Consider the following 22,909-nt stretch of genomic DNA (forward strand, 5'->3'; position numbering starts at 1 on the left):
GTACAGTGCTCTAACAGTGTTTCAGAATGAGGGTGAATAGACATGTACAGTGCTCTAACCGTGTTTCAGAATAAGTGTGTATAGACATGTACAGTGTGAGAAACAGTGTTTTTGGAACATTAAAGCATATAACTCTATTCTATTATGATTATGGAAAATGAGCACAATAGGTCTTCTTTAAATCCAGGTCCACCTGGTCCTGCATGGCTTCATCACTGTAATAGGTTAAGACTCTTTGGAGAACACCACAGGCCTTAAAGCTGTACTATGAGAACTACAAGACACCTTGCAGTTACAAAATTTCTTTATTTTTATTTTCAGTTTTTTTTTCTTCTCTCGGATGAGAAATAACATACGAGTAAAAAGACAATGCAGAATATCTCCAATTATACAATACACAAATCTGTACAAACACGAAAAGCATCTATGGTAGTCTGAAACATCTGTCTGGAAAAAATATATATGTGTCTTCACTGGGTCAATGTGTGTGTCCAGTTGTACTAAATTCATGTAGTCCATTGTCCTCTTTAAAGCCTGGTCAACATGTAAGCGGTTTTCTTATACCACTGGCTTGCTTAAAGGCCACAGAAAATAAACACTGATTGGCTTCCAGGTATCAAAAACTGACATGGTTCTTTAGTTCCTTAATCTGTTTCATCATATCTGCAATCTGTCCACCCCTGTGGGAATAGAGTGAAGACAACAAAAGGAGTCAGGACAGATGAAATAGTCTTTGGCACTGCAGACACAATTTAAATATTAGAGGACAACAAATAACATGTCCTGCTGCACGTTGCTAAAGGCCATGTTACCACTATTATTGTCGTTTGTTGTTTTATATCTTTAAACTAACATAAATGCAAAAGATAACATGCAGAAGAGTTAATATTCTCTTGACAAGTATTGCAATTGTTAGAACATCTGTACTTACTGTTCTTTGAGAACCCCCTGAACATACTTCCTCTGCTGGGCATTCAGTGCTATGCTGGGTTTGGCAGGGGAGGCTGCCTTGCTGATCTGTTTCTTCTGGTACTCCATTTTCATGTTCACCTGAAACGATAAGCCAAATATAAGAGTTAACAAATGTCTATGTGGTACTAAATATGTATCTAAATGGTCACTACTTATGAGCTGGTGCCTGTGGTGCACTGGTTGACCGGGTTACCTGTTTGATTCCGTTGCTAAGGTGATGTAGCTGGTCATTGATGGTCTGCATCTCCTTCTTCATGTCCTTCTCACTGTTGGACATCACAGGAAGATGACTGCGCTGGCAGCTCATGATACGCTTCACTCTGTTAAAGACACACAGACAAGCACAAAGAGATGTGTGGTGGCGCGCACACACACAGATACAGAGACAGAGTGAGCTCTCAGAATGCCAGTTAACCTTAAATAATATGTGCCCTACTTCGTCACACGGTCCTAAAGAAAATGTTTTTGCATTTTCAACTGCCATGTCTAAACTGGCACTGTTAGGGATGGGAACCGAGAACCGGGTCTTGTTTAGAACCGGTTCCCAATGAGCCGAATCTTTGGAATCGTTAGCCAAATTCATAACCGGGTCTGTTAACGGGTCTCTGTGCCGTTTGCGCATGCGCGAACTCTTAGAATAAAGTCAGAACGCAGCAGAAATGGCAACTCGACAGAAGCGATCTAAAGTGTGGCTTTATTTCACCCGAACGGATGCGAACACGGTCACTTGTAACCTCTGTAAAAAATGTATTTCCTCAAAGGGAGGAAGTACATCTACCATGAATAAGCACTTGAGCACACATGGTATAAAATTACAAGAATGTCATGTTTTCGATGCCAGCAGCAGCTCAACTAACGTCGGCGCTTCATCCCTTACTTGCCAAGGTAAACTCCTCAAAATGTTTTATCATAAGTCATAACGGTGTTACTCGTGTGTTATCAGCAAACGTTTGCATTTTCGTGTTAACCATAACTAAACTTAGCATTGAATTGCTTAACAGAATGGGCGATGTTGGACATTGTCATATATTATATATAACTTACATAACTAGGCTAGCTTAACTGTATAATCTTCTATTTTCAACCGTTGGCTAGAGGCAGGGGCAGTGCTTGCCTCCCCTCTGTTGGTCCTAGGGTAGGGTTAGGCTGTACAAAAGACAAGCAACGCGTGCAGCTCCCTCAGTTTGACAGTTCGATATGGATACGTTTCTCGTAGCCAATTCAGTGGCAGCAATAGCTAAGTGTTAAATATACTGAGTGCCTAGTTTGTACATGATACAAGTAATTATGTTTCAGTATGTTATTGTGTTTGTAGTGGACTCTACATTGCTATTAGAAGCGTTTAGCATAATAGTTCGCTATTAGCAATACAACCAAGCAACCTACAAGAAAATATACAGTCCTTTACCTCAATAACAAGGGCTGTATGTCAGATCAGAAAATTCAGCGATTTTGTTAGTGCCATTTTTTTCATTGTGCAAACCAGCGTTCGCTCTATAAATAATCTCCATTTCCATCCAATTAAGCTGATGATGAGGTTCTAAATCAGACGGGCTCAGAGGCTGCTAGTCTGTCATCGTTACAGGCTGCAGTTAATATGTCTTCTGTAAGGAAGGCGCATTGTTATTTGTATGAACGTTTATATTAAACAGAACACATTTTATTTAAGTTATGTAAGTTTTATTTAAATGTGTATGTAAACATTATAGAAATTTATATAAAAGAACATTAATGTTAAAAACCCGTTTGTGCTCTTTTTTCGCCCCTTACCAAATTATAAGAATCGTTAAGAGAATCGATAAGGAATCGGTTCGATAAGCAGGAATCGAACCGGAATCGTTAAAATCTTATCGGTTCTCATCCCTAGGCACTGTTACCTCTCTAAAATACAAAACGGTCAAATGCACCTTAATGCTAGTTGCCACAGAGCTACGTGTTTTAGTTTCAGAAGTGGACATGGCAGTCAGTTTACCTAAACTAATATGTGTCCTACTTCGTCACACGGTCCTGAAGAAATCACTTATGCAGCATTTGCCACTGCCATGTCCCTTTACCTTACATTATGAACTAGTGTGATGTGTTGCCATGTCAGACACCTTACTGGCACTGTTGCCTCTCTAGAGTACAAAACAGTCAGTTTCACCTCGGCTTCCAGAGTCCTTTATGCTAGTTTAGATTAGATTAGATTCAACTTTATTGTCATTGCACAGAGTACAGGTACTGAGACAACGAAATGCAGTTTAGCATCGAAACAGAAGTGCAAAATAGCAATAAAAGTGCAGAGTATGTGCATATGTAAAGTGAAATAATTGAATAAATTAGATATATACAGTAAGAGTTAGGTATGAAAAATGAACAGAATTCTAGTTGCCACAGAGCCACGTGTTTTAGTTTCAGACGAGGACTGGGCCCGACACAGAGAGAGACAACCTTCAGGTTAGTCCTGTGTTGAACACGAGGAAGGGCAATCACACAGTACCTTTTCATGATGGCATCCTGGCGGTATTTGGCATCCTCATATTTATCAGCCAAACGCTCAGCAGTTTCACAAAGGCTTTTCCTAGGAATGAAAAAAAAAAAGCATAATGACAAACTTGCCATTTCCTAAAAAGACCGTGCAAACCCATAACACCCACTTGTGTCATATTTCAGACAATCAGCACAGCGAATGAAACTGCACATGGGAAACATGTATGTAGAGGTCATCCTACCATGCTGTGACCAGGAGGAGTAAACACATGTTTATGGGTATGAACTACACCATGGGAGGTGTACCCATCACCTAGCCAACACCAGCACCTTTACATCACTTACATCTTGAGGCACACCATCATGACTCCTATTACAATCTGAACTATCGTTTGAACCCCGGTGCATCAGTAATCAGTGTGTGTGTGTGTGTGTGTGTGTGTGTGTGTGTGTGTGTGTGTTTGAACTATCGTTTGAACCCCGATGCATCAGTAATCAGAGTGTGTGTGTGTGTGTGTGTGTGTGTGAACTATCGTTTGAACCCCGATGCATCAGTAATCAGGTAGGATGCGCGTGTGTGTGTGTGTGTGTGTGTGTGTGTGTGTGTGTGTGAACAATCGTTTGAACTCCGATGCATCAGTAATCGGGTAGGATGCGTGTGTGTGTGTGTGTGTGTGTGTGTGTGTGTGTGTGTGTGAACAATCGTTTGAACCCCGATGCATCAGTAATCAGGTAGGATGGCCTACCTGTCTTCCCTGCACAGGGCCAAGTCCTCTAGCTGCCTGTTCTTCTGAGCCGTCAAGAGCTTCACCCTAGAACAAGCATCAGGAAATGAGTAAGGAAGAAGGGTCTGTTTTAACAATTTCATAACTATTTAAAAATCACGACTGGCTTTTGGCACAGCATTTGAGCTGCAAGCTGAGCTAATTGTAAACATGGAAGATGGAGAAATTACAGGATCTTTTAGTTTAGTTCATGGAAAAAAGTTGATATTTTTGTTCAGTGTAATTTGTAATCAATGCTAATCTAAAGCGGCAGCAAGCAGTGCAGTGTTTGGGCTGTGTAGGTACCTCCTTTGCATCTCCTCTCGAGCCATGTCCTGCTTGAGGATGTACTCCTCCCGGAACACCTGCGTGGCTCTGCTCAGCAGCTGGAGGCACTCGGGGGTCAGAGAGGAGTCGCCCCTCACCCCCGTCCTAAAGAAGACACAAGAGACCCCAGTCAGGACCACAGGAGGGCACTTGACATTCAGAGTGTTTCCACAGGATAATTCATTATTACGGATTTGATGATTCTGCATATTTGCAAGGCAAGTTTTTGTAAAAATGACGTTTCTGTAACCTCTTCAAGTTCATTTTGATGCTAAATGTCAAGGAGAGATCAACATTCCTCACATTCCTACTAGATATCCAAAGGATAGCCCAACTGACCAGGCAGACGAAAGAAATCACATCACTTCATGGTATGGGGCAACAGATATTTTACAGATTTAGAAATCCATTACACGGTAATGAATAAAGGTGGGACAAAAACAATAAATACACTTCAGTATCGCAATATTTTTGGGCACAATTTAAGCTTCATACAGCGGCACTAAGTATGTCTAGATTTATTTTTTTAATATCACGATTTTTATTTTATTTTGGTACATACGTCTGCTCTGATTAAATTGCTTCCGAAGTCCACAAGATAACACAAGAACTCGTTCTTCTCTTGTGCCACAGTGGAAATTGGAATGGAAGTGAAGGACAAATTTACTGCGCCAAGATGGCTGCAGAGACTCTAGTCTAAACTAAATTGCAAGGCAAATTGAATCGCAAAACTTGCTGTATCATAAAATTTAAAGAATCGCAATAATATAGTACGATGGCCCATAACGTGATAGTATTGCGTCGTGACCTCTGTGACAACTCCCACCCCTGGTGGTCGAGTTGCTCACCTCAGTGCGAGTGGATTGGCCGAGCTGCGCAGCAGTATGGTGCGAATGTGCTGCTCCAGGGAGTCTTCAGCCAATCCGCGCAGGGGAGAGCCAACAGGCCCGGCCTCCGAGTGGGAGCACAGCAGAGCGGGAGAGGCAGGCCGGATGGCACTCCTGAAACAAACACAACAATAATCACTCTCAACCTGGTGCTCTATAGCCACTTATTCATGCATAAAGGAGATATAAAGAGCTGCTGAGACTAAGTGAGGGACTGACATAAGAGTGAGTGAGTAAGAAAGAATGAAAGAGAGAGAGATGGAATGAGAAGAGTGAGTTGGAAGGAAAGAAAGAAAGACAGAGAGAGAGAGAGAGAGAGAGGCAAGCAGCCTCCGAATGGCTTTGTTTATATTTATATTTTCCTAGAGAAGACAGAAGGGAGTAGGAAAGAGTGTGTGCCTGAGAATTAACATTATTTATTTATTAATCACTCTTATTAATATAGATTTGTTTTGCCTCCTTTATGCATAGAATGATGCACAAGAGGCGTAAGAGACTATGACACTGGCGTAAGAGACTATGACACTGGCGTAAGAGACTGACACTGGAATAAGAGAGTTTGGCACTGGAATAAGAGACTATGACACTGACGTGAGAGACTATGGCACTGAAATAAGAGACTATGGCACTGGAATAAGAGACTATGGCACTGGAATAAGAGACTATGGCACTGGCGTAAGAGACTATGGCACTGGAATAAGAGACTATGGCACTGGCGTAAGAGACTGTGGCACAGGAATAAGAGACTATGGCACTGACACGATACATACAGGAGGGGGAGCAGTAGGCACTCGTAAGTGCTGGTGATGCAGATCATGCAGGCGTCCAGAGAGAGGTCCGACACGATCCAGAAACCCAGCACTGGCGCAGGCAGACTGGGAACCAAACATTACAAAACAGACTTTAAATCATACTCACTATTACAACTAACTCACAAATGCTAGTTTTAAATATGCACTTCGTTTTGTTAAGAAAAATGAAAACACAATGAGAGCAGACTCGCTGGCCAGAAAGATGCAGAATAACAATCTTACTGACTTCTGGAAGGAGATCAAGATCATAAATAATAACAGAAATCCCCTCCCTTCTGATATCGAGGGGATTAGTTGTCCAGAGAAGATTGCTGATCTATGGCGAGAGCATTACAGTAAACTATTTAATTGTGTTAAAAGTAACACCGTTAGAATTGATAATGAATGTAAAGGTCTCTCAGCAGACATGATAGTTAGATCAGTAGATATCTATGATTCCATCCACATGCTTGACAACAACAAAGCTTGTGGTATGGATTGCATTTCTGCAGAGCATCTAAAAAATGCCAGTTATAGACTCAGTCCATTACTAGCCATGTGTCTTACTGGAATTATGGTTCATGGTGTTCTACCGAACTCTATTATGTCAGTGCTGTTAGTGCCTGTTCTTAAGGATAAGTCTGGTAAACTGAACAGCAAAGACAACTATCGACCCATTGCATTAGCCAGTATCTTGTCTAAAGTGTTTGAGAGAATTCTATTAATGAAATTGGAAATGTATGTTCTGACTGCTGACAATCAGTTTGGTTTTAAAAGAAAACATGGTACTGATCTCTGTATCTATGCTCTGAAGGAGATTGTCTCTAGGTACAAAAGTCTAAATTCATCTGTATTTTTATGCTTTATTGATGCTTCCAAAGCTTTCGATAGAATTTGTCATGAAAAACTGTTTATGAAGCTGCTAGCGAGAGGTGTCCCTAAACCTCTTGTGAGGATTTTGGTGTTCTGGTATGCCAATCAAACTTTTCATGTTAAATGGGACAATGTTGTATCAGCTCCTTTCTATGTTGGCAACGGAGTTCGACAAGGAGGAATTTTATCTCCCTTTTTGTTTAATGTTTATATGGACGATTTATCAAGCCAGCTGAATAAGACAAATACAGGCTGTCTTGTAGGGGAATCTATTGTCAATCACCTGATGTACGCAGATGATTTGGTCTTACTCAGCTCATACAGTGCTGGGCTGCAACAGATGCTGAAGGTGTGCTCTCAGTATGGCATAGACCATGATATTAAATATAATGCAAAGAAAAGCCACATAATGATAGTCAGAAGTAATCAGGATAGGAAATGAACCTTCCCTACCTTTTATCTATCTAGCAGTCCCCTTGGTGCCCGTGAGGAAATAAGATATCTGGGCCATGTCATTTCTGATGATTGGACTGATGACAACGATATATATCGACAGCGCTGCAAAATATATTCTCAGGCCAATATGTTATTAAGAAAGTTTTCTATGTGCTCAGATTCGGTTAAATGTTCCCTTTTTAGAACCTACATAACACCAATGTACACTGCTCATTTGTGGTCTAATTACAGGAAAAGGAGTATACAGAGACTGAAAGTAGCTTACAATGATGCTTTTAGATTGCTGCTTCATATGCCTAGGTGGCATAGTGCTAGTCAGTTGTTTGTTTCTAAGCACGTACCAACTTGTGAGGCGCTCTTGAGAAAACTGATGTATGGCTTCATGTGTCGACTGGACAAGTCTGAGACCTGCATAGTAGAGGCTCTGGTCAACCCTCTAAAGAGCTGTTATCGCTTTACCTCAAACTTAAGACGACATTGGCACAAATGTCTTCATACTTTTTAATGCACTGTATTATGTGTGTTGTATCTTTTTGTTTTTCTCTATTTCTATTTTTATTTATTTATTATAATTGTATGTCTGTTACTTTATATGGAACTTGGTGTCTGAAATAAAGAATAATATATATATATATATAACTTGGTGTCACTTGTTCATATGTTCAAGTCAAACTAGTTTATCAGAGCCATTTAATGGATTTAGATTGGACAGTCCTCGACTTAAAAGCTCTTGAATCTACAGCTCTTGTGTACGGGGCTGCGTCTAAAGTAGACATCTCTTGTGTGTGTGTGATGTCTACCTGTTGTTGAGAGGCTTGGTACACAGAATATGCTCAACCACACATCGCTGCTCTGCAGCAAACTCCTGCAGGCTGTCCTTGTCCTCCTCATCTGATCAAAGCACACAGGAAAGGAACATTCTGGTTAATATCACTTTCAACTCAAATGTGAAACTAGGACTTTAATATTTTTTTTAACTTGCATTTTAGAGAAGCGAGTGGTGCTTTAAAAAAAATCAGCATGACTTATTTTTTAATTTTTTATTAATTAACACTCCAATGACACCTCTCTATGGCGATAAACAGTGTCTTATTGTAGCGTGTATTTCAGAAACTACTGCAACCTCTAATCTGAGTCACTGATCTTTAAACAGATACCCCAGGTCCTGCCAATCATACTCACCAGACTGCAGGAACTTGCGCAGTTTGCTGAACCACGCGAGGCCCACGCTATGCACACCTGCTTCATGTGTGCAGTGGTACCTGTACTGGCACAGGGAATCTAGAGGGGCACATGATTGACACCTGTGAGTCCAGTTCTCCACCAATGTAGATCAAGTTTTATATTTGACGGACATGTCTCTAGCTGGTCAAACAGTACAGTATTGAAGGGAGACCTCCTGACCTCTGTGCAATCTGATTGGGCAGCTGAAGTCTGACTCCACCAGCTCCTCGTCCTCCGTGGGGGCCAGTTTAAGGGTGAGCTCCAGCTCCACACACTCAAACACGTAGAGAGAAGGCACCACTTCAGAGCCCCTCGACCACCTCTCCACCATCTGGAATGTACAGTCACATTCCATTAGAATCAGATATACAGTACATACAGTTCTAATAGTCAAGTATTCATACACATCCATTTACATTAGCCACCAGTGGCGATTCCCCCATTGAGGAAAGGGAGGAAGATCCTCCCAAAAAAAATTACAGAAGAAATTATAATAAAAATAAAACATATTTATTAAATAATTGTTAGTATTTGATAGGTTATCAGCGGTAAAAGTCTATTTTAGCACTTCTAAATCGCTAAACGGTCCGCTGAGGACCGTCCTCCCTAACCCCCTCATTGACTCCCATTATAAGCGCTCAAAACCTGGGCGAAGCGCGGGCTTCTCATTTTAACATTGAAGTGAATGGAGGAAAGGGAGGACGGTCCTCCCTTTGGGCGGGTCAGTTCGAAATGCTAGCCTGTCATCAAGCAGCCAATCAGCAACGCGGCATTCGTCGATGTGCCCAATCAGAATGAAGGGCAGAGCAACAGGTATTCGGAGAAGATGACAGCGCGGTGTTGTAGCTGCTGAGAAGTGTTTCTAACGAACTGAACGCTGTAAATCAAAAGAACCGGGGGACGGCTGGCGAGTCTTACTGAGAAGACGGCGTCGGAGTCCACGGTACACAGTGATTTGCACGGCGGGTTCAAGTGTATTGCTCTCTACTCTCTCCCTCCCTTCGTGTCTCCTCCCGTTAGCATTCTGCCACTCCATATTCTCCACAGTAGCACTGGGCTAAGGGTTAGCTACTGCTACGGCTAATCCTACCACCACAGCTACTGCCAAAGCTGCTGCTACAACTGAACCAAAGGTAACGATACGTGACTGACTTGCGTGAGTGAAATGGACACTTGACTGACTGGTGAATTGAGCAGCACGAACTTTATGGACAGTTAAATTGCAGTGGATGGACTAAATGCCTTAAATAACATGTGTTGAAGCTACTGTGTTTTCATGTACTATTTTGTTGGTTGAATTGAATGGTTAATGTGAAAAGTGATTCCCTGTGTTTTAAAAGAAAGGATTCCCTGTGTTTTAAGAGAAAGGTTTAGAAAGGATTCCCTGTGTTTTAAGAGAAAGGTTTAATTTGAAAGAAGCTATGTGATTTGTATTTGACTGAATTATTATTTTTGATGATACTGCTGGGGAAAATAAGTTCTGTGTTTAGTATAAACTAGAAAATGCATTTCCTGAAGGAAATACCAGTGCATGAAATGCAAAAGTTAAGAAAGAACGAATAAAAGAAAAGTGAAAGAAGGAAGAAAGGAAAGAACAGTAAAAGAAGGAAAGAAGAGTTGAAGAAGGAAAGAAGAAAGGAAAGAAGAGTGGAAGAAAGAAAGAAGAAGGGGAGAAGAAAGGAAAGAAGAGTGAAGAAAGGAAATTAGAGTGGAAGAAGGAAAGAAGAGTGGAAGAAGGAAAGAAAAGTGGAAGAAGGGAAGAAGAGCCGAAGAAGAAAAGAAAGAAGAGTGAAAGAAGGAAAGAAGAAAAGAAAAAGGTAAAAAGAGTGGAAGAAGGGAAGAAGAAAGGAAAGAAGAGTGGAAGAAGGAAAGAAGAAAGTAAAGAAGAGTAGAAAGAAGGAAAGAAAGGAAAGAAGAGAGGAAGAAACAAAGTAAGGAAAGAAGAGTGGCTCTGGGTAAAGACAGTAAAGAGAGAGTGAAAATATTGAAAGAAGGAGAAAAAAGTGAAGCAGAGAGATGGAGTGTGAGAGAAAGTAGAGTGAGAGTGAGAGAAAAAGAGAGAAAAAAAAGTAGAGTATGGAAGGTGTCTTAATATTCCTAGTTATACAGTTGAATGGAGAGGTACAGAGAGAAGAGGACCCTTGGAGGCTTGCCGCAGGTGTCAGTGAAGCACAGGTGCAAGCCAGTTTAATTACCCTATTATGATGTCATAATGGCCCAACGTAAGTCAATGGGAAAATTTCGATTCGTTTTTCTTTAATAACTTAAAAAGTATAAAGTTTAGAAAAGTGAAAAATACATAGCATAAGTGTCCTTTACAAGACCTACGCGACAAAGTTTGAATGAAGTTTCTACGTTAAGCGGTTCGAGCTGAATTAATCGCAGAAAAAGGTAAGAAGAAGAAGAAAATGCCTAGGAATAACAATACAGGGCATTTCATGCACTGTAATAAATGTTTTACTTTTCCCGTTAAGGAAGTCTGGTCTATGGGAAGGGATGGGGTTATTGGGGTGACTACATAGCTAAAGGCCGAATTATGCTCCGTTTTAGACGTAACGCGTAAGCACGTAAGATACACAACCCCCCCTTGCGCGGTAAAATACCCCCCCCCTTACGTGCTTAAGTGCGTCGCCCAAAATTCCTGACTATGCGACTAAAACACTACGGCCCTACACAGCTCGCAAAGGCTGTGATTGGCCGGCTACCACAGCCTTTCACACAGAGTCTCACGTTTCCGGGTTAATAGCATACAGTCTTTTTTTAGACCCAGACATTTTTTAAAATCATGAATACCCTGCAGATCGTCTCACAAGCCTTTTCTTATGGATTAGGAACAAACATAACAGAAGAGGTCCGAAGACATGAACTCCTTTACAAATCCTCTTTAAACACTTATAAGGACGCTCAAATTACCGCGAATATCCCTCTCACCCGCGATTGTTTGGAGAGAATGTGGTCATTCACGAACAAATAGGTACTTTCATATTCATTTTCCGCCACTTGTGAGTCATGGTGATATCTTTCATTGAGTTTATATTGACGTGAATCCATCAATTGCACCAGCGAGTTTGATAGAATGAGCCCGGTCTGCTCATACAAAAGTTAACAGTAACCTGCCGTTACCTTGTGGCCAGCACCATTGTAGTTACAAGCATTGACAACATGATGAGATTCTTTCGCCGTTTACCACCTCATCTTTGAATAATGTAACTCATAAACACATCGTTTTAAAGCCTGTCGCAGTCATTAAAAGATGCCAATAAACGAACTTTTGCGTCATGTGCTGTCTTTTTCGCCACTGGTACTGAATTGCCAACATTTGTATTTTGTGTAACACATGTATTCATAACATCAAGCCTTTCGCCCACTACACTTTCATGCTCCGGTAAGTTTTTTTCCTTTGTCCTGCTGCAATAAATAGGCTTACTTAACTCAAAAAAAAATCTACAGTTCTGAAATCTACAGTTCAGTTCCTTGTGTAAATTACGTGCTTACGCGTTACGTCTAAAACAGAGCATAATTCGGCCTTTACACATCACCAATGTCTCCAACAAGACCCCCAGTGGTATGAGCATGTCATTGATACATCCAGATCCAGGAGACTTGATTACTTTTTCAAATAAATTCCAAATGCTTAGGCCTTTTAAAATACCTTAAATTCCACACAGCCCATTCAAATGTAAAAACATCATCTTCAAAAACATTTCTGCCAACTTTACTATATTTCAGTGTAAAAACAACCGACATGCCCACAACAACTTACACTTTTTATTAGGCCTACATCACTTTATTACAAACAATTCAACCCCTTTAACCAGGGTGTCTGCAGGTTTTAACAAGTGCAATTTTAGACTTTTTTAGACCATCATGGGTTCAATTTAAGACCTTCACGGAGTATCAAAAAAAGAAATAACAAAGCCAGACTGCGGTCAATTGACATTTATTGTCAATGAAACAAACATATATACATCCATTATTTTACATGCTTCTAAGCTGTGCACTTTTGGTGGCAATTTCATCCTCCAGAACCTTAAGCTGTTAGAGTTTGTCTTTAGCAGCCCTCCTCAAAGCATTGGATTTTGAGAGGAGCTCTGCCATTTTGCTGCCAGCCTTGCCCTCTGCTTGCTCTGCCAACTGAGCCCAATTGATCGCAAATGCTGGACGCAGCACTAGAACTAGTACTACCGTTAGAGGTATTATTTCTGCTAGCTGCAGAACAAAACTGGGCTATACCATGCGATTTTCGCGGCGCATTTGCCGAGTCCTGGTGCTTACTTGACTTTGTGTGCGATTCCAGTGCCTTAATGCCCAGGGTCCCGAGTTTTAGAGTTCTTTTGCAGAGAATGCAGTAAGCCTCACTGTCGTTGGGAACGCGTTTCAACCAGTCCGAAAATTCCGGTCGCGAGAGTTATCATTGAGTTTGCATTTCCCCATCTTCTTCTGCCGTTTAGTCGTCTTTTACTTCATAACTTCCCGCCTTGCTCGCACACAGGGAATCAAGTTTTCTTATTACGTTCCACTAACAGCAACATGTCATGTAGAACTACACGGACCATAACTGTGCCCATTACAGGAAAAGAAAAAACAGAACGGCGTGGAAAAGGACGTAAAAAAATATATTTTTGCATTGAAACGTAGGTCTTAAATTACTCAAACTCAATTTTAGACATACAGTGCAAAAAATCGATATATTTTAGACTTTTTTAGGCCTAAAATGGAAAATGTGTAATTTTAGACTTTTTAAGACCCCGCGGACACCCTGTTTAACAGTGCCTCACCAAGCCCCGAAATACCAAGATAACCTTCAGGTCTCTCTCTCTCACCACCGCCCACCTCTTCACCACCTGTCCTCCCTCATTTTTATGACCAAAAGTCGCCACTGTTAGCCACACAGATGCATGCACACTGCACAGAAAGCTACAACAGATTTAATGTAACATATAAATACAGATATTAAGAAACGAGGCAAAATAGACTTGTTTATAAAATGGGTATCACAGCAACATTTACCTAACCATATCGTAATAGATCAGAGACCAGTATATAAATACCTGTATTCTATAAATAGTAACAGACTGATGAACATCTAAGGTACTTACGCCACCATCTTCCTCTTCATCCCTCTCTAGTAAGATGCAGTGATACAGTGTACCCGTCTCCGTGGCGATGACCAGGATGCTGGGCACGCACGGCAAACAGAGCAGTGCACAGGCGTCGTAGCCATAGTTATCTTCCGCTGCAGGAATCATGGGCAGAGGACCAAGGATCTTTCCTAGGCAACCAACACTACAAGAGAAAAAGATCATGCCAGTGTATAGCGGTCATCGTTCAATACAGGACTATGAATAACATTAACTCCTGTATATATATGCATATAGACAGTTTTCTGTGTTCTGGACTCATTGTAATAAGGCTGTCTCCATCATTTACTCTAAACAAGGATCTTAAACAACTTAAACCACACTTTTGAATCTGTGTCTTTCATGTTTGTGACTTCATTTCCTTGTATAGTTTTACTTATTTCAGCTGCAAATGGTAGACATTTTAGTTGGACAATGTGTCTTCAAATGCACTGCAGACAGGACTCCCTATTATAACATGCACCATCACGATATAAAGGCAAGCCAACCACACGTCATAATGGAGGTGATTTCTCATACCTGTGGGTTAGTGTGACGTAGCTGAGGAAGGTCTCTCCGTTCTCATACAGGATGTACAGGGGGTAGACGATCACCTCATCTTTGAGACGCTGGCTTGCCAGGAGACGGGAGGTGTCGGCCAATGGCCCAAAGTCAAAAGCCACAGCGATCTCACCCAAAGACGCTGCATATGAACGCCTGCATGAGGGGAAAAAATGATTTGAGACCATTAAAGACAGCAAAGGCGGTGATCAAAACTATTGCAAGCTCAAAAAAAAGTCTAAATACAATTGAATAAAGAAAAATGTTTGTTTGGCTGTGTGTTACAGTATTACCATCCATATTACCACAAGTAGTCCAGTGATTTCATCAAAACATACAGCCGCGGAAAAAATTAAGAGACCACTTCAAAATTATCAGTTTCTCTGGTTTTACTATTTATTTGTATGTGTTAAAGTAAAATGTACATGTTTGCTTAATTATATAACCTACTGGCAACATTCCTACCAAATTTCAAATAAAAATATTGTCATTTAGATCATTTATTTGCAGAAAAATGACAATTGGTCAAAATAGCAAAAAAGATGCAGTGTCTTCAGATCTCGAATAATGCAAAGAAAACAAGCTCATATTCATTTTTAAACTACACAATACTAATGCTTTAACTTAGGAAGAGTTCAGAAATCAATATTTGGTGGAATAACCTTGATTTAAAATCACAACTTTCATGTGTCTTGGCATGCTCTCCACCAGTCTTTCACATTGCCGTTGGGTGACTTTATGCTACTCCTGGCGCACGAATTCAAGTAAAAAGACCATAAGGATTGAACCAAAGCGGACTGGAGGGTCTTCTAGTTCGTCTTCTCTGATGAGTCCAATTTTCAGCTTTGCCCAACACATGGTCGTCTGATGGTTAGACGGAGACCTGGAGAGGCCTACAAGCCACAGAGTCTAGCACCTACTGTGAAATTGGACTCATCAGAGAAGACGAACTTAGAAGAACCTCCAGTCCGCTTTTTTCAATCCTTATGGTCTTTTACAAACCTCAGCCAGGCAAAGTACAACGTTGTCCCGGAAGAAAAACTTGCTTCCTTTTGCTCTGACAATGTTCCCCAACTCTGAGAAGTGTTTTTTCCAGCAGGGCAATGCTCCATGCCACACAGCCAGGCCAGTAAAGGTGTGGATGGAGTACCACCAGATCAGGACCCTGTCATGGCCAGCCCAATTTCGATACCTGAATCCCATAAAAAAACCTCTGAAATGTGATCAAGAGGAAGATGGATGGTCACAAGCCATGAAAAGAAGCCGAGCTGCTTGAATTCTTGCGCCAGGAGTAGCATAAAGTCACCCAACGGCAATGTGAAAGACTGGTGGAGAGCATGCCAAGACACATGAAAGTTGTGTTTTTAAATCAAGGTTATTCCACCAAATATTGATTTCTGAACTCTTCCTAAGTTAAAGCATTAGTATTGTGTAGTTTAAAAATGAATATGAGCTTGTTTTCTTTGCATTATTCGAGATCTGAAGACACTGCATCTTTTTTGCTATTTTGACCAATTGTCATTTTTCTGCAAATAAATGATCTAAATGACAATATTTTTATTTGAAATTTGGTAGGAATGTAGCCAGTAGGTTATAGAATAAAACAAAAATGTACATTTTACTTTAACACATACCATTAAATAGTAAAACCAGAGAAACTGATAATTTTGAAGTGGTCTCTTAATTTTTTCCGCGGCTGTATGTTCAAGAGAGAAAAATGCTCAAAAAACACTAGAATATTAGCATTGCTGCATCCATATTTTGACATATAAGCGACAGGCATTCAAAAGAATGTGACTGAACGTGGCGAGCTGCAGGCGCACAAGAGCGTGACACCATATTCCATATAGACGGCAAGGACAGTTAAGTATTCAGCAACACGTGATCACTGAGAAGAGAACCTGAGCAGAACACATGGTTGACTAGATGTTTGACCGAGCTCACCCCCGTGTCTGTGTGCGACTCTCATCGTCTGCCTGAGCCACTGAGAGAACCTTGGCTGGGGTCTGGGGTTCTTTAAGACTGTAAAACCTGCAGAGAGAAAAGGTATTAGAACCCTCATCATCTTCATTTACCAAAACGTTCCCTATTTTTGAGTGAGAATAACAAGAATAACCAAATAGGCATAGACTTGCTCGTTTGGATGGGTTTCTGAATTTTACGAGCAGCAAAAGGATGAAAAATTCAAAAATTCAATAGCATTTCTTGTAAGTGTATGGTAAAAATTAGAATTTTTTTACAAACTTATAGCACGAACCTTTCATTGTTACTGCAATTGTACACAGGACGTACAAGTTAAGATATCTTAATTTGTCATGAGGATATTGATGAGGGAAAGTGCTGTTCGTTCACTCTCCCCATTCACAATTTTTCAGGGGATTGAACCGGCGACCTTTTGGTCAACGGCTTCTCTATCCTGTGTGCCACAGCTGCCCCTCCTAAAGGCAGCCTCCATATGTTGGACTAACTTCAGTGCCTTTACATTATTATCAGACACAAAAAAAAAATCAAATTTTGCTTTAAATCAGGTGCACCTAGCTGATCTGTATCAGAAATCAATCCATCCATGCCATGGAGGCCAGGGCAACACCATACAAGCCAGGGGAACACCGCACGCACCTGACTGTGTTATCTGACGACAGCAGCACCAGATGCGGTTCCTCTGCCTCACTGGGGTACCACACAGCTTGACGGAGCGTGACCGACACTGAACTGGTGAACAACCGCTCTGCCACAGGTATGGTCCTGTCACACAAAACACAAGCATTTAGAGAACAAGCAGCTCGTCTCAAATTTTCATCACAACTCTGCCTGTTTTAAGTCAAATCTCAAGGTGGGCATCGAGGGATGAGAAATACTAAAAGTCCAAAGATCCCCATTAATCAAATAAGAGTTTTAACTAAATACACACAAATGTCAGCGGGATTTCAGTGGTAACTTCGGTTCAATTTGAATGAAAGCACTGCACCCAAAAAGCACCCAATATGTATTATGGCAAGAGAAAGCAACATGGCTTAGCAAGATTTAAACAAAAGAAAAACCAACATACTTGCAATTGATCTGAATCCGTCCACCCTCAAACTCGGACTTCTTTCCCCAGCGTTGGGGTAATTCGAGTACCGTGATGCCCCGTTGACCTATGAGGGCTACGTGGGATCGCGTGGGACTCAGCAGCACCTCACACACTTCAAACATGGGTGGGTTGATGCACAGCAGAGTCTGTAAAACACATTACAATTTCAACACTTACAACACCTTCATTTTCGTAGCACCAGGTTCGCCTAGTACTCACCACTATTAACGATGATAAAGTCCAACATCACATTAACTCAATTTAAGCAAATTAAGATAGTGAATTAAAAGTTGACAACGCAAGACTGTGTAAACAAAAGCAACGCTGGGTAGCCAACTCCAAATGGCTACGTCCAGATAAAACGTTAACGAAAATATGACTGTCACGGGCTCAGCTGTAAATACGGCTTTGCATGTATGACAACAACTAGACAAGTTCACAAACTGTACAGCGCCAAAGAGCTAACGTAAAGTTAGCCTACCTGGTGCTTTGAGCTGTTCAGCCCCTCATCGATGTTCAGCTCTCCCAGGTTTGTTGCGTAGAAGACACAGTCTGCATCATTCCAAATAAATAAATCTCTATCTACACAGAATGTGAGATTTTTCGCAAATCTTTTATATGCCTGATGGTCTGATGTAAGTTGTAATTTTGTGAATATGTCGTGGTTTGGGAGCTCCCGTTTCCATCGTTCTCCTGTTTCGACCGCCATTTCCAAATTCCGTCGCGAAATGATGACATGGCAATCCAACCCAATCATCTTCTTCTTCTTCTGTAGTGTTTATTGGCAGTTTACAAACAATGTGCACTACCGCCATCTACTGGACTTGAGGTGCGATCAATTGGATGTCAAAATAATAATAAAGGAAAAACAACAGAAAACAACAACCTTAAATCCCATTTGCTAATTTGCTTCTGTAATTAATGTTGGCTGTCAATTGTCGAGAATGTAGATAAAAAAAAATATATATATATATTAATAAAGGAAAAACAACAGAAAACAACAAACTTAAATCCTATCTGCTAATTTTGTTTCTTTAATGAAAATAATCAAAGCACTGGTTATGTTTTCTGACCTAGGCTGACCTAATAAGGTGTCTAATGAAAAAACCTTCCTCACTTTCTCCACTTCCCTCTTTACTTTTTCTCTTTGTCTGGAAAATTTTGAACACCATAAAAGAACATGTTCAACATCTTCTGTGACTGCACAAATCTCACATTTTCCAGATGGATGTTTATATTGTCTGCAAGTTGCTATTTAATCCAGTATGGCCTATTCTCATCCTTGTAAACCAAACCTCCTCCTGTCTGTTCAAGTAGCTGGATTTACTATTTGAAATAACTTTTTGAATTTTGTACAGGTGTCTACCCCTTACCTCCTTATCCCATTCTGTTTGCCATATGATTTTAATTTTGTGTTGAATGAGTACTTTGATTTCTGACTTACTGAGTGGAATATTTAACTGAATAACCTCTTCTTTTGTTGCCTCTTTTGCCAGCTTATCGGATTTCTCGTTTCCATCTATTCCTTTATGGGCAGGGACCCAGACAAACTGAATTGATATTCCCTGTTCATTGGTTTTAAAAATGATGTTGTTAATTTAATTTAATAAGTCCTGTCTGCATGATGATTCTCCACTTTGAATGGATGTGATAGATGATAGAGAGTCAGAACAACTGCGGGGGCCTGATTTCTTCTATCCACTGTAATGCAATTATAATTGCCATAATTTCAGCTGCAAATATGGACAAGTGATCTGATGTTGAATTTTTTATACAAATTTCATGATCAGGGATATATACTCCTATACCCGTTTTATAACCCAATGATGTCATGAATCATAGACATACCGCAGCTGCTGCCAATGCAGAGGCTGAAGTGTTAGAGGTGGCAGCTGAAATGGAGTATGATGACATGCTCATTCCCAAGAGTGCCATCACACCACTGGAGGTACAGCAGCAGACAGAGACCTAAGTGGCACAGCATACACAGGCCATCCTCATGCCCAATGCTCCCCCTCCATACAGATCTCCTCCTCTCAGTTTCAAACAGTCACCACCATCGAGGTACACCCCTGTGTTAAGCGCCACATCTGCCCACGATGCCTGATCTGTTTATTCAGCCAACCAACACAGTGAGTACTTACCTGAATCAGAGCACCAGCCCCATTTACCTCGATGCCCCACCTCATACTCCCACTTTCCATCCAGAGTCTGTCAGCAGCAAGGCTGCGACCTAGGCAAGCGGGTAGTCTTCCGAGACCATTCACCTAGGAATGACACACAGAGCCCTCCTGTCAATCGGGCCCCTGACATGATGGACTTTGCTAAGTATCTGGCCCGCAGGGAGTTAGTTACTACAGGGCTAAATACATTTGACGATCAGCCTGAAAGTTTTAGAGCATGGCAGTCCTCCTTTTTTTATGCTACTCAGGGCCTAGAGATAACAGCTAGTGAAGAGCTAGACCTGCTCATTAAATGGCTAGGAAAGGAGTCCTCAGACCATGTTAAAAGAATCAGAGCAGTGTATGTCTCTAATCCCCAAGCTGCACTGCAGTTGTCTTGGACAAGACTTCAAGAGTGCTATGCCACCCCGGAAGTGATAGAGAGTGCTCTATTCAAGCGGTTGGACTGTTTCCCTTGCCTCAGTTCAAGAGAAAATTCCAAGCTGAGAGAGCTTAGTGACCTGCTCCTGGAGCTGCTCTCAGCCCAAACAGATGGGTACTTACCTGGCCTCAGTTACCTCGACACACCACGGGGAATCAACCCCATCGTTGAAAAGTTGCCACAGAACCTACAAGATAAATGGCTGTATACTGGCTCAAGATATAAAGAACATCACAGAGTCTGCTACCCCCCATTCTTCTTCTTCGTTGACTTTGTCCGCTGCGAGGCAAAGGCCAGGAATGACCCCAGCTTTATCCTGACCAACCACAGCTACAGTCATCACCGCAACAAAAGGGCTGAAGGGAGACAGGAGAGTGTGAGGACCGCCATATCTGTCCACAAAACCGACGTGGCAGCAACAGCTAATGCACACCTGACTTACCGAGCAGAGCGAGAAGTAAGCGATCCAACTGAGAACTGCCCACTTCATGACGAACCGCACCCTCTGGAAAGATGCAGAGGTTTTAGAATGAAGCCAATCACAGAACGCAAAAGGTTACTAAAAGAATATAGAAGATGTTTTAGGTGCTGCTCTGCTGTTCACATGGCCAGGGAATGTCCAGTGAAGCTGAAATGCAACGACTGTGACAGTGAGGAACACTGCACAACCATGCATCCAGACACCTTCCTGTCACCAGCAGAGTTTCCTGCGGCAGAGCCATACACAGAACAGCAACACAGCTTTCCTTCAGAGGTGACTTCCAGGTGTACAGAGGTCTGTGGAGATGGTCTCCCGGCTCGATCCTGTGCAAAGATATGCCTGGTGCATGTCTTCCCACGAGGCGAAAGAGAACGTGCTGTGAAGATGTACGCCATCATTAATGACCAGAGCAACCACTCACTGGCCAGGTCTGAGTTTTTCCGGCTCTTTGGCATCCACGGTAGTCCTGCGCCTTACCTGCTGAGGACCTGCGCTGGCACCACTGAAATGGCTGGGAGGAAAGCAGTCGGTTTCCAGATAGAAGCAGTCGACAACCCATTGTGTCTGGATTTGCCCCCACTCATTGAGTGCAATGAGATCATGAGCAACAGGTCAGAAATCTCACCTTAGCAGAGGTTGCTCTTTCCCACACTCACCTGAGGCCTGTGGCTCCTCATATCCCAGAACTTGACACCGAAGCACAGATTCTTTTCCTATTCCTTTTGCCCAGCCTTGGACTTGGGGCGGGTCATAGTTGGGGAAGTTTGCGTGGACAGTGCCCGCAAGCCTGCTGTTGCTGTCTTCAAGACAAATGTCCTGCAGAGTGGACGTTCATCGTGCCTGACATCGTGCCAAAATCACAAACACGTCGAAGACAAGGCAAGATACGGCGGGGAGCAAAGCCATGACCTCTCCAGCCACTCTCTCATCAGCGCGCGCTCTGAGGACAAGCTTGGACTTAACGTGTTCCCGACAACAGCAAATGACAATAAACACGCTCTATCTTTTGAAGATGAGACACTCTCGAATGCCATGCACACATAATTCAAAAGAGATGAACAAAGCAGCTGGATTGCTCCCATGCCATTCAGGCTACCCAGACCATGCCTCCCAAACAACAGTGCTCAGGCCCTCTCTAGTCTCCACTCATTGCGACGCACACTGTACAAAATAAAATAAAAAAGAACAATTGCCAAGTCAAGCACAATCTTGAACCGCGATCCTGTCATGTACGATGGCCTGTTGAGGATTTGCAGCCGTCTGAAACATGTACCTGTTGAGCCTAAAGTGAGAAACCCCATCACCCTCCCAAAATGTCATGTGACAAAGTTAATGGTGAGCCACCGCCACACAAAAGTGCAGCACCAAGGGCGGCACTGCACAGAGGGTGCTGTGAGGGCTGCCGGCCTCTGGGTCGTTGCAGACAAGAGCCTGATAGGCTCAGTCATCCACCACTGCGTCACATGTCGCAAGTTAAGGGGTAAGCTCAAGGTCCAGAAGATGGCCGCCCTCCCTCCTGGAACGTCTGAGCTCATCTCCACCATTCACATCCATAAGGCTGGATGTGTTTGGCCCCTGGAACGTGGTCACCTGGCGCACAGCAACCCGAGATCTGCAGCCCGGGGACGTTGTGTTGCTGAAAGAGAGTCAGTCCCCTCGCAATGCAATGCCACCTTTCCAAGCAGTGACGGAAAGGTCAGAAAGGTTGAAATAAAGACAAAGTAAAGACATTCTTCAGGCCCGTTACTGTGGTCGTCCTGCTTCTGCCTAAGGAAGGTCAAAGGTCAAGCGAGGACTGTTGGATTTTTATTGGCATTAAATGCCAGACGGGGAGTGTTCTGCCCATGATATGTTTTATGTTATGTTATGTTTATGTATGTGTTATGGGTAAAGGACTTTTATTTTGACGGCCACCGAGATCGGGAAGCTGGGAATCTTAACAAAAACATCGTTCTCATGACAACTGTAAACTGCAACGAGTCAAATGTCAAAGTCTTAAATTTAATCTTCATCTGTTACGAATCCTTTAGAAGGCAATGTTTCTAAGTCTTGCACATTCTAATATGTTTATTTTTCTTAATTACTTATTTGTTATATCTGTGATGTGTTTTAGATATGTTTTAGATTATTAGAGTGCATGAATGCCCTGTATTGTTATTCCTAGGCTTCTTCTTCTTCTTCTTCCTATTCTTGTTACCTTTTTCTGCGATTAATTCAGCCCGAACCGCTTAACGTAGAAACTTAATTCAAACATTGTTGCGGTTGCGTAGGTCTTGTAAACGACACTTATGTATCATTTTTCTTAAC

At 41.9% G+C, this 22,909-nt stretch overlaps 1 protein-coding gene across 1 annotated transcript; it reads right to left on the reverse strand.

Moving 5' to 3' along the window:
- Positions 1 to 377: 377 nt before the first annotated feature.
- On the reverse strand, positions 378 to 18,226 carry LOC308381770 (nucleoporin 88-like; the record flags this gene model as incomplete). Its single annotated transcript, XM_080859356.1, has 17 exons — positions 378 to 680; positions 932 to 1,050; positions 1,166 to 1,292; positions 3,452 to 3,532; positions 4,188 to 4,253; positions 4,512 to 4,637; positions 5,381 to 5,533; positions 6,190 to 6,294; positions 8,340 to 8,430; positions 8,722 to 8,820; positions 8,944 to 9,094; positions 13,863 to 14,049; positions 14,424 to 14,600; positions 16,389 to 16,475; positions 17,064 to 17,189; positions 17,494 to 17,663; positions 17,999 to 18,226. The coding sequence occupies 17 exons, from the start codon at positions 18,224 to 18,226 to the stop codon at positions 617 to 619; spliced, it is 2,157 nt and encodes a 718-aa protein (XP_080715482.1). The 3' UTR covers positions 378 to 616.
- Between the last annotated feature and the right edge of the window lie 4,683 nt (positions 18,227 to 22,909).

Source organism: Sprattus sprattus (genome assembly GCF_963457725.1).
Source record: "Sprattus sprattus genome assembly, chromosome: 20".
NCBI classification, from domain to species: domain Eukaryota; kingdom Metazoa; phylum Chordata; class Actinopteri; order Clupeiformes; family Clupeidae; genus Sprattus; species Sprattus sprattus.